Genomic DNA, 4,033 nt, shown 5'->3' on the forward strand with positions numbered 1-4,033 from the left:
CATCTAGAGCACTCAGGAAATACAGAGCATACTGAGAACAAACATATGTGATACCTCCTGGAAAAGGTTGTCTATCCAATTTTTTATTTTGGTAACCAAGGATATTAAACTGTAGTGAGTTACAAAGTGAGTTATATAGCGAGAATAAAGTGAGAAACTGCAAACATAATTAGGTGGGTTTGTGCTTATGTTTATTGCTCCATCAAGCTTTTTTAAACATTATTCATATGTAAAATCATTTTTTGTTGATACTGTGATGGGGAGAGGGACAAAATGAATTTTGAGAAGGATTATCTACTGACTGAGATGGAAGTAGAACAGTTTGTTCCTGATTTATAAAGTTTTTGATTGCATATAAGATGTTAACGACTAAGAGCAGAATAGCATATATGCTCATGTTTGCATGAGAGCTCAAACTTTTAGACTGCAGATTGTAGGGTTCAGCTTATGTTCTAATCTAGTACTGATGGAAAGGAAACGTCCCCACAATACAGTTTTCAGCTAGGAAGAAAACCTGAAACACTTTCCCTGAAATAGAAATAAGCAAAAATGACACTAAACTCACTTAGCAGTTAATGCATTAAAAAACATTTATTTAAACTATTAAGATAGTTGGACACTTTTTACAACATTTAGTTGAAAAATAGATGTAACCATAATCTTCAGTTGTTCAGCAAAGATAGCCAGACGATGATTTCTAGTCTGTGCTTCCTTATAGTTTCATACATACACCTGTGGAATACAGATGGGTAAATCTAAAGCAGTATGCTTTTAAACACCTCGATTTTTTCAAGAGATTTTTGGTGGTTGGATAACACAGAGATAATTATAGCCTTAAAAGTTTCATGAAAAACAGTCAGCTAGAGACCACTAATGCCCTACAGAAAGGAAGGCCATAATACGAAACTTGTTCCTTATTAGATGTAGGCAAATCTACGCCAGTGAGAGCACCCTTCTAAAAGTCCCTTCTAAAAGTCCACTAGTTTCCTAGTAGCTGCTGTTCTTTCAGGTGTCCAAAAGTCTACCAAGCACCTACCACACAGGAGCAGATAACCTAGATATAAGCAGAGTGACTCCACAGTGCAACTGATGGGATTAATTTGCTGTGCATGCAATCTGGAGTTGCTCTTTGCCTGTAGAGACATGCATGGATGTGATCTATCTGTTTGAAGCTAGGGAATGCATCAGTAACCAATTTGCTTAAAGCTTTGAGAATCCTGAAGACACATCTGATCTGTAAACATGCAGATGGGGAGGGAGGGGTAGGAAAAGATTAATTTATCTGCAGAGAGGAAGGATGATGAAGACCGGTAGTAGAAGTCGTTTGAAATTAGCATGCACTGACAAAGCTGCAATAAATCCAGCAGTTTAAAAAACAGATTTTTCATTTGATTTATGCAATGTTGAAAGGGCTATCTGTAGGCTAAGTCACAGCTAGAACAGTGGGAGATACTGCTAAGAGGAGCTCAAAGCTCTTAAGGTACGTGAGAATTGTACATAACATGGACTTAGAGTCATGTGGGCTGTGTGGCCAAAAAGAGAAGGAACAAACCAACACCCTGGAGACCAAGAATGTGGCAGATTAGGAAGATGATTAGGTTAGGAAGTTAGGTTTCAAACTGCAGAAGAAAACATGGCACGCTGGTAAGCTGTCCTCTAAATTTCAAATACTTTAGTAAAGTTCAGTGTGAGGAACTCTGCCCTGGAGAGCAGGAGGGGGTACTGGCAGAGCTGTGGGGAGCCTGAGATTGATAGAGAAGAATTGAGGGTAGAATGGAGAAGGTAGTTTTAAATGTTTCCCTAAATATGTTCATATGAGAGAATTACGCTCAACAGAAAACAGCATCATAAATGAATAAAGAAAGCATGAGTATAAACCTCCGAGCCTCAGAAAAGTTGAACTTGCCTCTTATAGCAACTTACACAAAAATTTTGAGCCATGATAGAGAACATAACACCTGAATTCACCGGTCTCTGACTTCTGAGCTCATACAATCTCAAACCTTTGCACTAGCAATATCCTGTCCCAAAAAAGATTAGAATCTTGAAAACTACCTTCCCTCCCCCAAAATTAACCCCAAACCTTAATCTGATTATCTTACATGGTCAAATGTAAAATGAAGACAAAAATCAATAGAACTAGCTCTGATTTTAAAAAAGGCCAACTGCTTATTCTGAAGACAGTTTCGACTAATCAGAGACTGTTGTTGCTTGTCTGCTTCCTATGCGATTGGCTATGAGTATATACGTTATCCCTCAAAACCACTTTTCTCCTCCTTCCCCTGCCTTGCTTGCTAACATGTTTTTAAAGACAACCTTGAGGGGAAGGGTGGAGGGGAGCTCAGAGCCTTCACCAGAGCAGGGATGAGGACAGCTTGGCCAGAAATGGAACTCACTCAGCTTTTGCCTGTGACTGCAGTCACTTTCAGCTATGACTACTATGAGGACAACTGCCAGTATCACCATCTGCAATATATGTCTACTTTCCTCCCTGTTCTGTATACTGCTGTGTTCCTGGTGGGCATCACTGGCAACTCCATCTTAATAGCAGCCTTGGTCTTCAAGCGACGAATCCAGAGACTGATTGACGTCTTTATCATCAACCTCGCTGCCTCTGACTTCATCTTCCTCATCACACTGCCGTTCTGGGTGGACAAAGAGGCATCAGACGGGAGCTGGAGGGTAGGCTCTTTCCTCTGTAAAGCTAGCTCCTATGTCATCTCAGTCAACATGTACTGCAGCATCCTCCTCCTCACTTGTATGAGCGCAGACCGGTATCTTGCTATTATGTACCCCTCTACAGCTAGAAGGGTCAGAACAAGATCCTATGCCAGCGGGCTCTGCATCTGTGTCTGGTTATTATCGTGCTGCTTGGGGATGCCAACCTTATTGTCCAGAGAACTAAAGGAGCACTATGGAAAGACATACTGCACAGACAAAGCCATCACAGAGGCAAAGCAGACTGCATCGCTGATGATTTTAATCCTGGCCTTCTTCTTCCCACTGCTGAGTATCTTAACCTTTTACTGCTCCATCACCAGGAAGCTATGTGTGCATTACCAAAAGTCTGGGAAACATGATAAGAAACTGAGGAAGTCCATCAAGATCGTCTTCATTGTAGTGGCTGCATTTGTTATCTCCTGGGTCCCATTCAATCTTTTCAAGCTTACGGCCATCCTTTTGGGCCTCCTGAAGCCGCCTGACTGTTTTCCTGACCTGTTTGCCCAGATGGGCATGAAGGTGAGCAGCCCTTTTGCCTTTGCCAACAGCTGTGCCAATCCTTTCATTTACTACTACTTTGATAACTACATCCGCAGAGCCATGCTTAGGTGCTTGTGTCCATGGGTGAAAATTAGCAGTAGCAGCAACAATTCTGATACTTTGGACACTCGCCTGAGCCATTCCTTATCCAATTTTGTTGCGGGGGAGTATGCCACTAGGAAGAGGAAGCGCTCTGTGTCCCTCTGACTGGGAGCTGAGGCTGTGGAGGAAGGAATTTCTCACTCAAGAGATGGCAGGAAAAGAATAAAGCAAGCAAAGGGAAAAAAGAAATGAGCGACATAAGGGCAAGTGTAATACAGCCAGGCTTCAGGTCAGAGGAATATTGCTTCACTTTAAATGCAGATATCTCATACGGAATAATAAACCTTAACCACAGAACTATGGTTCACAAAGATCACTGTGTCACTGCAGAGTGTAAATCTGAAACCTTCATACTGAGAAATATCCACAAATGCTTGCACTTGAAATCCAGTAAAATTGACTACAACCTAAAGAAAAACACATCTGATTTACAGTCAAAGCCTTTCTAAGGCAAGCTTTGATCTGAAATGCATAGGTTTTTATTCAGCCCACAGCAAGAAAAACACAAGAAATGTTTTTTCTCTTTAGTTAACCACAAAAATAACATAATGCCCTCAAAAGAACCTAATCATTTATGTTTATTGGCATTTTTGGGGAGATTTTCTGAATTTAAAAATTCAACATTTTAATGAGTTTGTGGGTTACCAGTTCTCATAATTTGTCTTGTGCA

At 40.8% G+C, this 4,033-nt stretch overlaps 1 protein-coding gene across 1 annotated transcript; it reads left to right on the top strand.

Moving 5' to 3' along the window:
• Window positions 1-2,364: 2,364 nt before the first annotated feature.
• Window positions 2,365-3,468, top strand: GPR15 (G protein-coupled receptor 15). The gene has a single exon (XM_062572088.1). The coding sequence runs from the start codon at window positions 2,365-2,367 to the stop codon at window positions 3,466-3,468; it is 1,104 nt and encodes a 367-aa protein (XP_062428072.1).
• Window positions 3,469-4,033: the final 565 nt, after the last annotated feature.

Source organism: Rhea pennata, chromosome 1, assembly GCF_028389875.1.
Source record: "Rhea pennata isolate bPtePen1 chromosome 1, bPtePen1.pri, whole genome shotgun sequence".
In the NCBI taxonomy this organism is placed as follows: domain Eukaryota; kingdom Metazoa; phylum Chordata; class Aves; order Rheiformes; family Rheidae; genus Rhea; species Rhea pennata.